Genomic DNA, 15116 nt, shown 5'->3' with positions numbered 1-15116 from the left:
TGTTGCATATGCTTGACATTTTTCTTTAAAAAGGAGGGAAAAATAGGCTAATACCAAGAGTAGGAGAACTTGGGGTGGAGTCCCAAGGGCCTCTAAGCAGAGAAGATCACCCCACTTTCTGGGAAGACATTTAAGTAGGTTCTCAGGCGGCAGCCACCTGCGGCCTGACGGGCTGCCGACGCCCCACCCAGGAGCAGCTGCTGTTCTGGGCATTAACGCTGCACCAAGCTCCTTCCACGCGATTCCTCAGCTTGTGACCCCGGGGAAGGCGGCTTCTTCTTCATCGTTTTTTATTCCAATGAGGACACAGCGGTTGGCAGGCCTCAGCCCGGGGGTTATTTGTGTATGTGTGTTTTAAATATATATTTTTTATTTCAGAGAGGAAGGGAGAGAGAGAGAGAGAGAGAGAGTAACATCAATGATGAGAATCACTGATCGGCTGGCTCCTGCATATACCCCACTGGGGATCGAGCCCACAACCAGGGCACGTGCCCTGACCGGGAATCGAACCAGTGACCTCCCGGTTCATAGGTCCACGCTCAACCACTGAGCCAGGCCGGCCGGGCCTAGCCACCAGTTTGACATGTGTACAGTAGCCTGGGTAGTCAGAGCTGGGGTTCACGGCGTCTGTGTGGAGCACTGGGCGTTCCCAGCATGCCACACTGCCACCCAGAGGGGGGCCTAGCCTCGGCTTGTCTAGGGCCACAGAGGGGCCAGGGCCCTGCCTGTGCTGAAGAGGAAGGAGCCAGGGCAGGGCCTGCAGGAACAGGGCAGGCGGCTCAGGGCTCGGCTCAGAGCAGACTCTCAATACACAGGAGCTGCGTGGCTGCGCAGCCCCGCCCCGCCCCCCTGAGTGAATGAATGAATGGATCTGGGGAGGGAGTGAGGGGAAGCAGCCATCATGGTGAAGGTAGTGGGGCCCAGACTCGGCCTCTAGGTCAGAAGGGGGAGGGAAGGAGGCCAGGTGTGCGTGGCAGGCGCTGGAGCCAGAGGGCTGACGGAAATGCTGGGGCTCTCTCCCCGCTGAGGGGTGTCCATGCCTGGACCTTATACAGACTCTGTCCTCAGGTGCCCTGGTCGGTATGCTAGCTACGGCCCCACTGGCTCATCCCAGGACACACAGCCCATGGGAATGAAAATCAGGGAAGGAGAAAGCGGGCGACCCAGGGAGAAGTGTCCCCTCACCCCCACCCTGTGCCCCCCTCCCCGCCCCCCACCTGCAGCCCAGCCCCTGCTGCCCCTGCAGCCAGGGCCTTGCCAGGCTCAGCCTCCTTCAGGCCCCTGGCTGCACCCAGCCGCCCAGGCTGCCGCAGGCACATGTCAGCCGGAGAGTTTTGGTTTGACGTGGCCGGCCTCCTCCTTTTTCGTAATGCAGCTGAGGATGCCGTGCGGCCCAGGGAAGCCACTTCTCCCGCTCACTTGGCCTCACACTGGGTCCAGGAGCTTCCATTTGGGGACATTTGGGATAAGAAGTGGGTCCAACCCTGGTCAGGGTGTGGCTCCGCTGGTTGGGTGTCGTCCTGTGCACCAAACAGCTGCTGGTTCCATTCCTGGCCAGGCCACATGCCCAGGCTGCAGGCTTGATGCCCAGCAGGGAGCATGCAGCAGGCAGCCAATTGATGGCTCTCTCCCTCTCCCTTCCTCTCTCTCTAAAGTCAATAAAAACATTCTTTAATTTGAAAAAGAAAAAAGAAGTGTATCGAGAAGTTCCCTCTGCTTCCATTCAGTATTTGACCAAGAGAAACCAGGTATGTGATGTACAGCAGAAGGGTCAGAAGGGGCTGAATGAGGGGCGAGGTCCCTCACGGTGTCACGCAGAAGAGGGCTCCCCAGAACCACCCCCCCCCCCCCCACCGCTCACTTGAGCCTCCGGATGCCCTTTGCCCCGGAAGAGGAGGTCTTCCCAGGAACTAATGAAACCCAGGGAGCAGGAAGTCAGTACTTTGCAGAATGAAACACCAGTACCAAAATGGGCTGCATTTCTACCAACTACCACACATCCTGCAGATTTTACCAGATGACACTCAGGTACCTGCTCTGCTGGGAGAAGCGGTCTTACACGTAACCCAGAGGAAGATGGCTGTCGCCTTCGGAATGCCTACCTGAGGCAGAGAGAGCCTCCCTCGCTGCACTGGGCTTCGAGCCTCACTTCTCAGAGTGCGGTCCCCAGATCGACTCACAGAGCCCAGCTCAGACCCAACCAATCAGAATCTTCATTTCTAACAAGAGCTCCAGGTTATGCCTGAGCACAGTAAAGTCTGAGAAGTATTGCCTTCAGCGAATATGAAAAGGTTTGCAGCCCGGAGCAAGCGGTCGGGTTTGGGGGTTGGAGGAACGGGACTGGTGAGCAGGAGCAAGCGGAGGGGTAAATGCTGGCCTCGGGGACCTGCAAACACCGCGCTGGCTCAGGACACCACGGCCTGGCGGCTGGCGGGCTCGGCCGCTCCCCTCTCCTCTCTGGCCCACGCCCGTCCCAACCATCCCATTCCAGGGGAGGTTCTCTCACCCACAGGGGGCTTCACCTCTGGTGTCTGTGTCTCGGCAGCCCCTCCTCCAAGAACGCCCTCCCCTCCATAGGGGCACCTCTAACCTGGTAGATAGAGCATCTAAATTTATCTGAAACGTAATCATATTATTTAGATCTTAGAACACATATACTTATGTGACTGAGGGCTTAAGTTTCTTATATATGGACTAGAGCCCCAGTGCACAATATTCGTGCAAGGATAGGCTTTCACAGCTTCAGCTGTGGCCCCACTCCCCACCCACTGGTCGTTAGGAAGGTCCTTCCACTGTCCAGTCTGATTAGCATGTTAGCTCTTTATTATATAGGACTAGAGGCCCAGTGCACAAAAATTTGTGCACTCGGGGGGGAGGGGGGGTCCCTCAGCCCGGCCTGTGCCCTCTCGCAGTCTGGGACCCCTCGGGAGATAATGCCCTGCTGGCTTAGGCCTGCTCCTGGGTGGCAGAGGGCAGGCCCAATCCCTAGGTGCAGCTCCTGGTCGGGCTCAGAGGAGGGCCGATTGGGGAGTTGGGGCACCGCCCTCTATCACCCACAGACCAGGGCCGATCAGGGGGTTGGGGCGCCGCCACTCTCACACTCAGGGCAGGGCCGATGGGGAGGTTATGGCTCTAACCCGTCACACACAGAGCAGGGCCAATCAGGGGGTTGGGGCGCTGCCCCTTGTCACGCACAGAGCAGGGCCAATCAGGGGTTTGGGGAGCTCCCCCCTGTCACGCACAGAGTAGGGCCCATCAGGGGGTTGAGGAGCTCCCCCCTGTCACTCACAGAGCAGGGCCGATAGGGGAGTTGGAGCGCTGCCCCCTGTCACACACAGAGCAGGGCTGATCAGGGGGTTGGGGCGCCGTCACTGTCACACTCAGGGCAGGGCCGATGGGGAGGTTATGGCTCTACCCTGTCACACACAGAGCAGGGCCAATCAGGGGGTTGGGGTGCTGCCCCTTGTCACACACAGAGCAGGGCTGATCAGGGGGTTAGGGCACCACACCCTGTCACACACAGAGCTGCAGGGCCATCATGGGGTTGGGGAGCTCCCCCTATCAGGCACAGAGCAGGGCTGATCAGGGGGTTGTGGCACCTTCCCCTGTCACGAACAGAGCAGGGCGGATAGGGAGGTTGTGGCCCCACCCCCTGCCACACACAGAGCCGCAGGGCGATCAGGGGGTTTGGGCACTGCCCCCTGTCACACTGATCCTGGTGCCAGGAGGCCTCTCGGCTCCGCTGATCCCAGTGCTGGGAGGCATATTACCCTTTTACTGTATAGGATAGAGGCCTGGTGCACTGGTGGAGGCTGGCTGGTTTGCCCTGAAGGGTATCCTGGGTCAGGGTGGGGGTCCCCACTGGGGTGCCTGGCCAGCCTGGGTGAGGGGTTGATGGCTGTTTGCAGCTGGTCACACACCCTTCAGGGAGGGGGTCCCCACTGGGGTGCCTGGCCAGTCTGGGTGAGGGGCTGAGGGCTGTTTTCAGGCTGGCGAGTGACTGAAGCTCCCAACCGCTCCTTTTTTAATTTTTTTTTATTCTGGGCCAGCTTTAGCTTTGAGGCTTGTCTCCAGCTCTTAGGCCTCCGCTGCTGAAAGCAGGTTTCTGGCCTTTGTTTACCTTCTGTATTTGAAACAATGTTGCGATCCTGCTGGCTGAAGCCCAACGGACTAAAGCAGGTTTCTGGGGTTTTGTTTAGCTTCTATATTTGTAACATAGTTGCTTAGAGTTGCAGCTCAGAGGCCGGCAGCGGCAGGCGGGGAACGTTGGAGTCCTCCGTCACTGAAGCAAGCAAGCCTCATGTTAGCTTCCAGCTGCCTGGCTGCTGGCCGCCATCTTGGCTGGCAGTTAATTTGCATATCGTCCTGATTAGCCAATGGGAAGTGTAGCGGTCATATGCTAACTACCATGTTTCTCTTTTATTAGATAGGTAGGGGGGGGGGGTAAGTTTTTCTTAAAGTTTCCTTTTCCAAACCTTTGGGAAGCAATTAGGGAGGTGACTCAGCTGTGAACCCACCAATCAGAACCGATAAGCGGGGTCAGGGTCAGGAGTCAAACCATCATCTCAACATCATCTCATTGCCTAATGCCTAATTATGATAGCTGACATCTGTGGGCCCCCCGGCCTGCACGTGGCTGTGCTTCTCACCCCAGCCCCTTCCCCTATATAATCCTGCCCCCTGTGCCTTGCGGGAAGGCAGGATTTGATGCTTGTAGGCGCCCTGTCCTCTGGTTGGCTGGCCCCAGTAAACGCCTCATATGATTCAAGCCTGACTTCATGAGTGGGCACAGCGACAAGCGGCCGGAGCCCACCCGGGGGTTCCCGGTAACACTCTCTTGCCTGCTCAACCAACTCCTAGTTTTCCTTTAAGTATCTGCTGCAGAGTCACCAACTTCCTGTCTTCTACTTACCTCTTCTCTCTTTGCTCCTGTGACACTGGGCACACTCACGCATTTGTTTATCAAGTCCCTCATCCAACAAACTCAAATATCTATTTACTGCCCCGTACGTGCCAGGCACCCAGCTAGAAACTGGAGACCCGGCAACGAATGAGCCACAGCTCACCCCCGAGAGCTCCCACAGAGCGAGGGGCACAGCCCATTGCCAAGGACGGGCACAGGCACTCCTGACATTTCTCGGGCCCGTGCCGACCAGCGGAGAGTACTGCCCTCTTTGTTGACACTCCCCCCTCCCAGGCAGACTGAGCTCTGTGAGGACAGGGATGTGTCTTAAAGTTCTGAGTCTGTGCTGGGCCGGCCTGGTCCCCCAGCAGATGCGCATGAACAAATGCCTGTTTACATCCAGAGAAAGGCACCCCCCCCGCCAGCCTGGCCTCACGCAGCCTCGCACAGGTGGGCCAGGTGGGAGCAGGTGCGGCTCCTGGGCACGCGGGGCCTCTCCGGCCCTGGGAACTGTTCAAGGACAGATTGTCCCCACGGGGTCCCTGCTGACCCGACATAGGTCTCCAAGAGCTTAGGAGCTCTGCGAGAGATTACAGCCTCGCTCCCATAAAAATAACTAGAGAGCCTCAGAAGATGCACTGCGGAAAGCAGAAACATCCAGAAGATGTGAGAGCAGGAGCTGGGCCCGGTGGGCAGGGCTCAGCCGCCCCTGAAGGCATGCTGACAGCTGGCAGGAGGGAAGGGCAATCCAGGCAGGGTGCACCAAGAGCACAGGCACAGGAGCAGGAAAGACACAGGTGTTTGTATCAGAAGATTCCTGCCATGGCCCTGGCTGGTGTGGCTCAGTAGATGGAGCATCGGCCAGTGGACTGAAGGGTCCTAGGCTTGATTCCCATCAAGGGCACATGCCCAGGTTGTGGGCTAGATCCCCAGTGTGAGGCCTGCAGCAGGCAGCCAATCAATGATTCTCTCTCATCATTCACGTTTCTCCCTCTCCCTCTCCCTTCCTCTCTGAAATCAATAAAAACATATATTTTTTAAAAATAAGATTCCTGCCACGAAAACAGAGGAAGGGGCGGCCGGGCCGACAGGACCGCACCTGCCTCCAGGAGGCGCAGGCACCCAGGTGGGGCTCAGGCAGGCGCTCCGAAGGTTCCCCACAGTTCCTCACACGAAGGCCTTTGCTTTCTGAGAAAATGCGAGTGGCCTCACTTTACAAGAGAGAAGAGACGTCTTGCGAGTTGGTTTTACAGAAGTGGTAACGACTGCCTGACCCCCTTGCGGAAGACCAGACCACATTTGCAAACCCACTGGCTGGGACGGTCGGTCGTCCTGGGAAACTGGGTTTATCCCTAGTGAGAGGGCCGCTGGTCTCGTGGGAGAGAACTTGCAACCTAAGGTGCTTTGGGTCGAAGTCACTGAGCTGATTCAGCAGCTGCCTGACCCCTGCCGCGCGCGCGCACACACACACACACACACACACAGTGGGGTTTGTGTTCGTGTGTGTTTGTGTGTTTAAAGGCTAATGTAGCCCTAGCTGGTTTGGCTCAGTGGATAGCGCATCGGCCCTCGGACTGAGGGGTCCCAGGTTCGATTCTGGTCAAGGGCACGTACTTTGGTTGCAGGTTCCTCGGTCCAGGAGGCAACCAATTGATGTGTCTCTCTCACATCGGTGTCTCTCTCTCTGTCTCTCCCTCTGCTCTCTCTAGAAATCAAGGAAAAACATCCTCGGTGAAGATTAACCAAAATAAATGAAAAAATAAATTAATTAAATAAATAAAACAAACAACTTTTTTTAAAAAAAGGCTAATGCTGACATGTCAGCACACTGACCAGGCAAAGAGAAAAAAGCGTGGTGGCAGCGAGCAGCGAAAGCCTGCAGGGCTGGCGGCGGCGGCCAAACTCCGGTGCTACTAGACTCTTCATGATCCTCACGCGAGGATATTTCCCATCGATTTTTAGCGAGAGTGGAAGAGAGGGGGAGAGACAGAAACGTCGATGTGAGAGATGCATCGGCCGGTTGCCTCCTGCACGCGAGATCAAACCTGCAAACAGGTACGTGTCCTTGACCAGAATCAAAGCCGCAACCCTTCAGTCCGCAGGCTGACCCTCCAACCACTGAGCCAACCAGGCCAGGGCTGGATTCTTCATTGTTTATGGGCAGCCCCACCCTCTCCACCTTTAGGCTGCTTTCTATTAGCAAAGGCCTGTGTGCTTCTAGGAACTTCTAATACCGCAGACTCATGCAGAAGCCTGATGCTGCAGGCCCTGCCACAGGAGGCCCAGCTGCTCCGCCTCCCGCGGCCTCCCGCCGCGCTCAGCTCCTACCTCTCTCTCCGGTGGGAAGAGGAACTTGGGTATTGGGGTTAAAGAGCTTCCTGCACAAAGAATAAAACGTGAGTGAGAGCCCAGCCCGCGTGGTGCAGTGGCTGAGCGTCCACTTGCGAGCCAGGAGGTCACCGTCCGACTCCTGGGCAGGGCACATGCCCAGGTTGTGGGCTCGAGCCCCAGTGTGGGGCCTGCAGGAGGCAGCTGATGGATAACTCTCTCTCATCATTGATGTTTCTCTCTCCCTCTCCCTTCCTCTCTGAAATCAATAAAAATATATTTTTTAATAAAAAATTTAAAAATGAATGAGAGATGGGGACTGAGTCAGCAGAAGAAACACCCCCCCCCCCGGGGAAACTACACTGGAGCGGTGGAGGCTCGGACCAGCACTGTCCCCAAGGGCCCTCGTGTAGTCCCCCAAAATGCCCGCGCCCCCATTGCCTGTGTAGGGCAACAGCCTCAGAGCGTTGAAGTAAACGCTGCAATGCTGAAGAGAGAGCAGGATTCGAACTAGGCTCGTTGGACCACGAAGCCCATTCCCTGCGCCTAGGCCTCCAGGCTCCTGCGTGTGCCAGACAATCCCAGGAGAAGGCACGCGGGCGTAAGCAGGTCTTCCTCTCGCCCCGGAGGGAGATGGGTTTTAGGCAAGGCTCGTTTCTGAGAGCCGCAGGCTTCCTCTCAACCGGGACTCCGTCCTGGGACAAGAGGAAGGTTCGTGGGGAGGTAGGATGGGGAGTGGCCTTCCTCCTTCTCCCCCCTCAGTGACAGCTGCTGAGCCCAGGATAAAAGCCAAGCCTTGAAAGAATCAAATTCAAATCTGGGCAAGTCAGACCCTGGAGGGTGTGCGCACAGGGCAGGGCCTGTGGGAGCTGCTCGGCCACCCGCCAGCTCTCGCCCCAGCTACTCTCTTTGACCCAGAGCAGCAGTTGCGAAACCACCGTCCCCCCACCTAACCCTATGCAGCCAGGGTTTGAGGAAGTAGGAAAGGGCCACCTAGCCCAGGACAACACATTGCTTAACAGCCCAGAAAGGAAGCCACTTCCTCAGGTCACATGTGTCCCCGCTGGCAAGTCCTGGGCAGGGTATTGCCTGCAATGCGCATAGCGAAACCCTTGGCACCGTCTTCATTTAGAGTTAAAGGTAAGAAGACAATATTTTTTATTTTTTGTAATCCTCACCTGAGGATGTTTTTCCGTTGATTTTTAGGGAGCGTGGAAGAGAGAGGGAAAGACAGAGAGAAACATCGATGTGAGGGTAACACATCGATTGGTTGCCTCCTGCGCGAGCCCTGACCAGGAACCTGAAACCGAGGTACGCCCGACCGGTCAGAATCCAACCCAGACCCTGCGGGGGGGGGAAGGCCGACGCCCTGGCCGGGGCAAGGAGACAGTATTTAATGACCCTCGGCCCTGGCTGAGCAAGAGCAAGAGGAGGCCTCCAGGTGGAGACCCCAGAACAGCGGGAAAGAGAGGCGCCGCTCGTGGGTGGTGATGAGAGGGTGCTGCTGGTTAGAGTTAGAGGACGCTTTGAAAAAGGTAGCTCCACTCGAACTTGTACCAGAAGCAGAGAAGCATGACGGCCTCTTCACCTGCCCGGACAGCCCAAGGGAAGGCCGGGAGACAGCGGCCGAGCAGGGGCCCACAGGAGGCGAGAGGAGACGTGAGCTGAGCCCAGGCTAGAAATCGGAGCTCAGAACCAGAGATTTTAAAAACTAACCGTAGTGAATCTTGTAATGGTAACCAGAAGGTATAGGGACCTCGCATTTCAGACCAACAGTTAGGTCGATGGCTACTTACCTTGGCCACCTGCGGGCGTCGCTTCTGAAAGAGACAAATGTCCACGCTCCACCCGGGACTTCCGGGGGCCTCGTGAGGCTCCGCAGAGCCACCAGCCACTTTGCACCCAGCCCGAGTTAAGAAGCACTGGTGTGCCCAGCTGGCGTGGCTCAGTGGCTGGGCATCAACCTATGAACCAGGAGGTCAGGGTTCAATTTCCAGTCAGGGCACATGCCCAGTTGTGGGCTTGATCCCCAGTGTGGGCCTGCAGGAGGCAGCCCATCGATGATTCTCTCTCCCCCTCTCACTTCCTCTCTAAAATCAATTATGTGTGTGTGTGTGTGTGTGTGTGTGTGTGTGTGTGTTAAAGAAGCGCTGGCTTACATTTTAGAGGTGTATTCATACCCCACTTCCAACCCTCCAAAGCTTTCTCAGTCCCCTCGGCTGACTCAGGGTTCCACTCCTCTCACCCCAGCCAGGGGACGACGACAGGATGACATCCACAGGTCACATTTATTTAGGGACGATGTGCCACAGGAAACATTCGGGTTGGTTTTCACTGTGATTCTTCCCAGGATCACATTCAACCTGAGGGATGGATCGGATGGGGTGCTTGGTGCAGCTGGGGCAGCTCAGCCAGGGTCCGCTCCAGAGGGCCCACGTCTGTGGCCATCTTCAGCCTCTGGCCGGCCAGGGCGGCAGGACAGCTGGGGTGGGGGTGGGGGGTCTGCATGGCTGGCACAGGGACAGGCCGCACAGGGGCGCCTCTGCCTCGGGAAGGTGAGGGCACTCTTCTTAAAAGCCTTGCCCTGTTTGGGGCACTCCCTCGGCCCACTTTTTCTCAGGCGGGTAATTCAGTGCTGAAGGCCACACTGGGTGCTGCAGGGAAGGGAGGGAAGGAGCAGAAAGCAATTTGTGAAACGGATTTCAATCCGAACAGTCACCCCGTACGGAGCTCTTTCCGCCCATCCGGCCCCCACCGGGGAAGTAGGTAATATTATTCCCATTTTAAGGATGAGAAAACTGAGGCTCAGAGACGCTAAGTGACCTGCCCAAGGTCACCTCGCTTCTAAGTCAGAGTCAGGGTTGGACCTGTGGGTCAGCCCAGCTCCAAAGCTGTGATCTTAGCCACTTTGCTGTACAAGCTGAGAAAGGGACCGGTATGGGGCCCCTTCGTTTACATCAACTCAACAACAAAATCAAAGGTTCTGTGTTCCCCCTGTCCCCTGCCCCCTGCCCCCTGCCCCCTGCCCTGCAGGCGGAGTCCGCCCCGAGCTTACTCATTGGCGCAGAGTGTGGTACAATAACCTGACCAGCTCTGACGGCCAGGGAGTTGGCGGCCCATTTTAAGAGGACAGAGGTGCTATTTCCCGCAGAGTTTAAATTATAAGCACCGCTCCAGCCAGTTGTGCTCAGTGGATAGAGCATCGGCATGGGGACTGAAGGGTCCCGGGTTCGATTCCAGTCAAGGGCACACACCTCAGCTGCAGGCTCCCGGTCCTGCTCAGGGGCATCAGGAGGCAGCCAATCCATTGGTGTTTCTCTGTCTCTCTCTCTCCTTTCCACTCTTTCTAAAAATCAATGGAAAAATATCCTCAGGTGATAAAAGTAAAAATAAAAAAATAAAAATAAAAAAGTAAAAATAAAAGAATAAATTAGAAGCACCTACCACTGAACCTGGGCAGGGAGCTTCGAAGACAACTCGCACCCACCTCCTCCCACAGCCTCTGTGAACCCGCGGGCAGGAGCCAGGGCGGCTGCGTCAGCAGGTCTCAGGGCGGCTGGGCCGGAGGTCCCTGCAGACCACATGGCAGGTCACAGGGCAGTGATGGCCGAGGGGGGTGACTATGTCCGACTGTGGCTCCAGAGAGGAGCTACTGTTCCAGCCGTAGGCACCAGGCCAGGCCCCGACCTCGCGTCCCTGGAGAGCCTCCCGGCCTGTGTCCGCGGGGAGTCATGTGTCCTCAGCCCCGGGTCAGCAGGAAGCGCACGAGCCATCAGCCGCACAGCGGAGCCTGCGCTCCCCGGGGCCTGGGTCTATGATTAGTCCACAAGCAGCCTGTCCTGCCGCTCAGCCTCTGTCCTGCCCCGCTCCCTACACCCAGGTGCCTCCTCCAGCTGCTACGCTTCCCTGGGGAACTGAGCCAAGAGCGAGAAGGAACCAGGTCCTCGTGATGCTATGGGATCCAGTGTGCAGCCCTCCCGGCAGTTAAGAAGTCGCTCTCAGAGTGATGGAATCTAGGAGCTGGGAGGGGCCCCCCTCTGCCCTCCTCCATCTCCACCCCCTCCCCAGCCACCGCCACACTGCTATCCACAGCCATGAGTTCTCTTCTCTTCCCTCAATCCCCCACCCCCCAAGACCCTCCCGCCTGCCCAGCCCACAGGCTGTGTGCCTGCCTGCCATCTGCGAGTCTGCCCTTACAGCAGCGCTGTGCAAGGATCAACGGCACCCCTTCATTAGGGTGTGTTCAACCTGACGTAGGACCTAAGCAAGGACCCATGGTGCCCTCTTTGTCAGGCCCTACTGATGGGGCAGAGGCACCCTGTCCCCCCACACTGAAGTTCCTCTTCACCCCTAAAATCCACCACCTCTGGCCTTCATGCCCCTCGTACTCAAGGCTGGGCGAGAAGGCACCTTGGAATGACTCTTCTATCCAGCAGAGCTTCAGCGTCTGACTTTCCTGCCGCTTAGAAGACTCTGCCCTCAGCAGCTCCCCCCCGCCCCCCCCCAGGTCCTGGCTATATCCCACCCCGCCAGGTCCTGGCCATCTCCTCCCCCATATCCTCCCCCCATGTCCCAGCTGTATCCTCCCCCCAGGTCCTGGCTGTATCCCCCCAATCTAGGTCCCAGCTGTATCCCCGCCATGTCCTCTGCCTCCAGACACCCGGCCCCTCCTCACCATGGTCATGTAGGTGGCCTCTGATCTGTCACTTGGTTCTTCTTCCTTGGTCACCTCCCACGTGTTGATTGAGGAGTAAACGTGCTTCTACAGGGGAAAATGGTAAAACGTTCCTGAAAATCAGTGGTTCTACTTTTTATATATACACTAGTGGCCCAGTGTATGAAATTTGTGCATGGGGGCGGGGGGGAGTTCCCTCAGACCAGCCTGTACCTTCTCCAATCGGGGACCCCTTGGAGGATGTCCGACTGCCGGTTTAGGGAGATCAGGCCAAAACTGGCAGTTGGACATCTCTCTCGCAATCTGGGACCGATGGCTCCTAACCGCTGACCTGCCTGCCTGCCTGATCGCCCCTAACTGCCTCTGCCTGCCAGCCTGATCGCCCCCAACTGCCCTCCCCTGCTGGCCTGATCTCACCCCCAACTGCCCTCCCCTGCTGGCCAATTTGGTTCTGATTGGTCGGTTTCTATGCCAGTCAGCGTCTCCAGGCCTATCTCCGGGCCTGATCAGAGAGGCGGGGCTGATCAGCAGTCCAGTCAGAGGCCCGGAGAGAAACAGACGCCAGACACGGCTGCTGGCAAAGCCCAGAGAGAAAGAGGGAGGCAACGGCTGATCAACAGCTGCCATGGAGGCTGCAGATCAGACCCTGCCTCTCTCTCCGGGCCTCTCTCGGGCCTGATCCACAGCCCCCTCGGCCGTCAGTGCTGGGTCGCTACGCCCACAGTGACTGCAGGACTGACTTCCGGTGTTCGGTCGGTTGTAACGGACCCTGGGTTTTTATATATTAGGATTTATATTGATTTCAGACAGGAAGGGAGAGGGAGAGAGAGATAGAAACATCAATGATGAGAGAGAATCATTGATCGGCCGCCTCCTGCACACCCACACTGGGGATCAAGCCTGCAACCGGGGCATGTGCCCTGACCGGAATTGAACCCTGACCTCTTGGTTCTTGGGTCGATACTCAACTGCTGATCCACCCCCACTGGGCTCAGTGGTTCTGTGACAGAGAAAAGGCCACCTGGTATGATTCACAGGCATCAAGCCACCCACACGGGCAGGCGAGAGGTTACTGAAAGCTAGAGAATTATCATCAATAACGATAATTCCATCGTCAATGTTCCAGAAAATTAGCTCATCAGCAAAGAGCACTATCTTAGGAACCAAATTCTTTGCCAGTCTCTGTTTGGTGGGCCTTAGGGAGCAGCCCGAACCCTTATCTCACCAGATCAGATCCACTCCATGGTTAATCCTCCTCATTAATCCTGGCGGGGAGGCCGGCACCAGCCAGCCACTGACTGTCGGCCAGCCTTTCAGAGGCTTTGTGGCGGGGCGGCCTCTCAGAGCCTCTCACCTGGGAGGCTGGGGCACTGGCGATGCCCACTTCCGTCTTTACTTGGGGAAGCAACGTCATCCAGTGTAAGGCTCTGGGCTCTGGAGCCCTGCACTGTGAGGAAACCCGACTCCCCGGGTCCAAACAGACAAAAGGTGGGAAGGTCCACATCCCAAAGGGGGTTTTAAAAGTTAAAAAAAGAAAGAAAAAGGAGTTCAAAGGAACAAATCCATTTCTCAGTCCCTAGCCGTAACCATTCACAGCTCTGTTACAACGAACGCGGAAGAAAAGGGCTGGTGGCTCCTTGCTGTCTACGGGGCCTGGGTTTTCCCCTTAACCGGGGCTCCCCCAGACACTCCCCAACGCGCCCTGATTCCCCCTCCTGTGCACACAGCCTCATGCGTTAGGAAGCACCTGCGTGTCACCCCGACACCTGAGCCCACGGCAGGGCAGGTCTGGGTGCCCTTGTCCTGCTCAGAGAGGGCGCAGGGCTGGGCCCGCACAGGGACTGTCTGGCCGGAGTCCAGTGCTCTCGGCTCAGGCGCGCCCCTACCCCCCCCCCACCCCCCCAACGCTCACACACTGGACGGCTGGTGGCCCACACCACCCCCGCCGGGGGCTTTAGTCCAGCGGTGAGAGGCCAGAGCCGGGCTCTGTGCCAGCCACTGGCCCACGTGCTGAGACACAGGATGAGTGAGACGCGGGTGCAGGAGCGAGGGCGACACCACCCTGATAGGCACAGGGCTCACCTGGCCTCGGCGGGCACAGCAAGCGCAGAGCCTCCTCTTACCTCAGGGGGAGCCTTGTCCCTGTCCTCCAGGCTCTTCACCAGGGCTGTGGACGTCCCGGAACTGCAAGGCAGGAGATGCAGGCGGTTAGCGGCCAGGACTGGCCAGTCCAGGTGCCGACAGCGCTTGGGGAAGAGGCACCAGGGCAGGGCTGTTCTCCCTGGACTCCTCCCCAGCTCACCCCGAAGCCCGCAGCACCTCCCGGTGAGCAGAGAGTGTCCTGAGACCGTGAGGCCGGGCAGCAGCTCCCCCTTCCCCACTGTCACCCCGACTTTCTGTCTGTAGCCATGCAAGTGGGTGCACAGAGCCGGGCGACAGGCTACTTGCTTATCTCCCAGGACCAGGGAGGTGCTGCTGGGCCAGCAGGGGAAGCAGGTCAAAGGCCCAGCCGAGTTACCCCACAAGCACCCCACTATGCGCTCTGGCCCCTTCCCACTCCTCAGCCTTTGATATCGGCCATTTGCCTTCTGCATTTGCCATTGAATACACTTTTTTCTATTTTGGCCTATTTCCTATTTTCACTCTCTCCCTCTCCCTCTCTTTCTCTCTAAAAATCAGTAAAAATATTTTTTAATCATTTATCTCAGGCATTGAACGGCACCATTATAGTTTGTGCTTTAGATTTATACTCCTTAAAATTTTTTAAAAAATATGTCTTTATTGATTTCAGAGAGGAAAGGAGAGGGAAAGAGAAATAGAAACATCAATGAGAGAAAATCATCGATTGGCTGCCTCCTGCACGCCCCCTACTAGGCATTGAGCCCACAACCCTGGCATGTCCCCTGACTGGGAATCAAACTGTGACCTCCTGGTTCATAGGTTGATGCTCAACCACTGAGCCACACCGGCCGGGCAAGGTTTAGACCAGGGGTGGGCAAACATTTTTACTCGAGGGCCACAATGGGTTCTTAAACTGGACCGGAAGGCCGGAACAAAAGCATGGATGGAGTGTTTGTGTGAACTAATATAAATTCAAAGTAAACATCATTACATAAAAGGGTATGGTCTTTTTTTTTTTTTTAGTTTTATTCATTTCAAACAGGCCGGATCCGGCCCGCGGGCCGTAGTTTGCCCACGGCTGGTTTAGAC

The 15116-nt window shown here is 57.1% G+C and overlaps 1 protein-coding gene across 14 annotated transcripts in view; it reads right to left on the bottom strand.

The window, feature by feature from the left end:
- Window positions 1-9500: 9500 nt before the first annotated feature.
- JAML (junction adhesion molecule like) overlaps window positions 9501-15116 on the bottom strand; it is a 62573-nt gene continuing 56957 nt past the window's right edge. For all 14 annotated transcript variants that reach the window (XM_059707722.1, XM_059707723.1, XM_059707728.1 and 11 more), the window contains 3 exons: window positions 14030-14090; window positions 11907-11993; window positions 9501-9885 (listed from right to left, as the gene is read on the bottom strand). In XM_059707722.1, the coding sequence (XP_059563705.1) occupies window positions 9802-9885; window positions 11907-11993; window positions 14030-14090 (232 nt within the window). In that variant the 3' untranslated portion in view covers window positions 9501-9801. The remainder of the gene's footprint in view (window positions 9886-11906; window positions 11994-14029; window positions 14091-15116) is intronic.

Source organism: Myotis daubentonii, chromosome 9 (assembly GCF_963259705.1).
Source record: "Myotis daubentonii chromosome 9, mMyoDau2.1, whole genome shotgun sequence".
Lineage (NCBI taxonomy): Eukaryota > Metazoa > Chordata > Mammalia > Chiroptera > Vespertilionidae > Myotis > Myotis daubentonii.
Note: the sequence above shows the minus strand (reverse complement) of the source record. Positions and strands in the feature narration are given on the sequence as shown.